This window comes from Cyprinodon variegatus, unplaced genomic scaffold (assembly GCF_000732505.1).
Source record: "Cyprinodon variegatus isolate N-32 unplaced genomic scaffold, C_variegatus-1.0 Scaffold779, whole genome shotgun sequence".
Classification (NCBI taxonomy): domain Eukaryota; kingdom Metazoa; phylum Chordata; class Actinopteri; order Cyprinodontiformes; family Cyprinodontidae; genus Cyprinodon; species Cyprinodon variegatus.
In genome coordinates, this window is record NW_015151232.1 from 282,617 (window position 1) to 283,701 (window position 1,085).

The 1,085-nt window shown below is 49.1% G+C and overlaps 1 protein-coding gene across 1 annotated transcript in view; it reads right to left on the bottom strand.

Annotated features, from left to right (window-relative positions):
- Positions 1-1,085, bottom strand: part of bbs1 (Bardet-Biedl syndrome 1) — an 11,929-nt gene that overhangs the window by 3,716 nt on the left and 7,128 nt on the right. The window contains exon 2 of the mRNA XM_015396166.1: positions 360-769. Within this exon, the coding sequence (XP_015251652.1) occupies positions 360-737 (378 nt within the window). The 5' untranslated portion in view covers positions 738-769. The remainder of the gene's footprint in view (positions 1-359; positions 770-1,085) is intronic.

Genomic DNA, 1,085 nt, shown 5'->3' on the forward strand with positions numbered 1-1,085 from the left:
CCGCAGATTCAGACATTTCAGGTGGAATTTTATATCTCATTTTATTTGTTTACAAAGCTACTAAACAAAAAGTATTTGTGAAAAACTTATTTATCAAATCAAACATATCAAATAGAAACATGTTTTGGAAATTTTAAAGGCCCATTTGCATGGCGTGTGGATAAAACGCCATGTGACTGTGTTTTGACCATTTCAAACATCAGCTGGTGTCAGCTGGGCTCTGTACCGGGCCCACCGGGCTTAACAATCAATTACTAAATGAGTTGATGGTTATTTCAATAATCGATTCATCTGATTAGTTGTTTGAGGCCCAATCATATCTCACACAATGATTTTTTGAACCCGGAGGATTTACCCACCTGCTCCACAGGGTTGATCTCCAGGGTGGGCAGTGTGAACTTAAAGTACGGCCGCAGGTTTTTATAGACGTAGACGCAGGGTCCGGACGCCACGGCGACAACGGGAATGCGTGGCTCAAACTGGTCAATGAAGAGGGCGACGAGGCCGGCGGGCAGGTCCAGCAGGGTGCTCTCGCTCATCAGCGCAGTGCCGCGGTACACCTTCAGCTTCATGCCGGTCGAGCCGGTGCCCAGGTCCCCCACCACCAGGCGGCTGTCGCCGTCCCCGCTCAGGTCTGCCAGGTCCACGCAGGAGGAGAAGGTGTAGAGACCGGCCACCGGGTCATAGTGGGCGTCCAGCCACTTCCCCCCGTCTCCTTTGGACTCCAGCGAAGACATGACAGCAGGAGGAGCTACTGATCAGGAGACACCTGCAGAGAAGACATTACAGTCAATCCAAACAGTGGATCAATGTTACCATCACAAAGCGGATCTCCTAACCAGGGCAACTTTTTCATTATTAAAGTCGTAGGGAAGCGGCTGTTCCATCCGTTGCATTTCAGAATTCTCCCAAATGGTGCACGATTTACACGAGTGAATATAGTGAATGTGATTGGTCGTTTATCAAGGGGCGGGATTGTTGCGGTGGAAGGTTCGCAGGCCAGTTTGATTGTGTCCGGTTTCTCTGAAGCATCTTGCTAACCAGTTAGCAACTTAATGCTAGCAGGTTCCCAATGGGAAATTCCA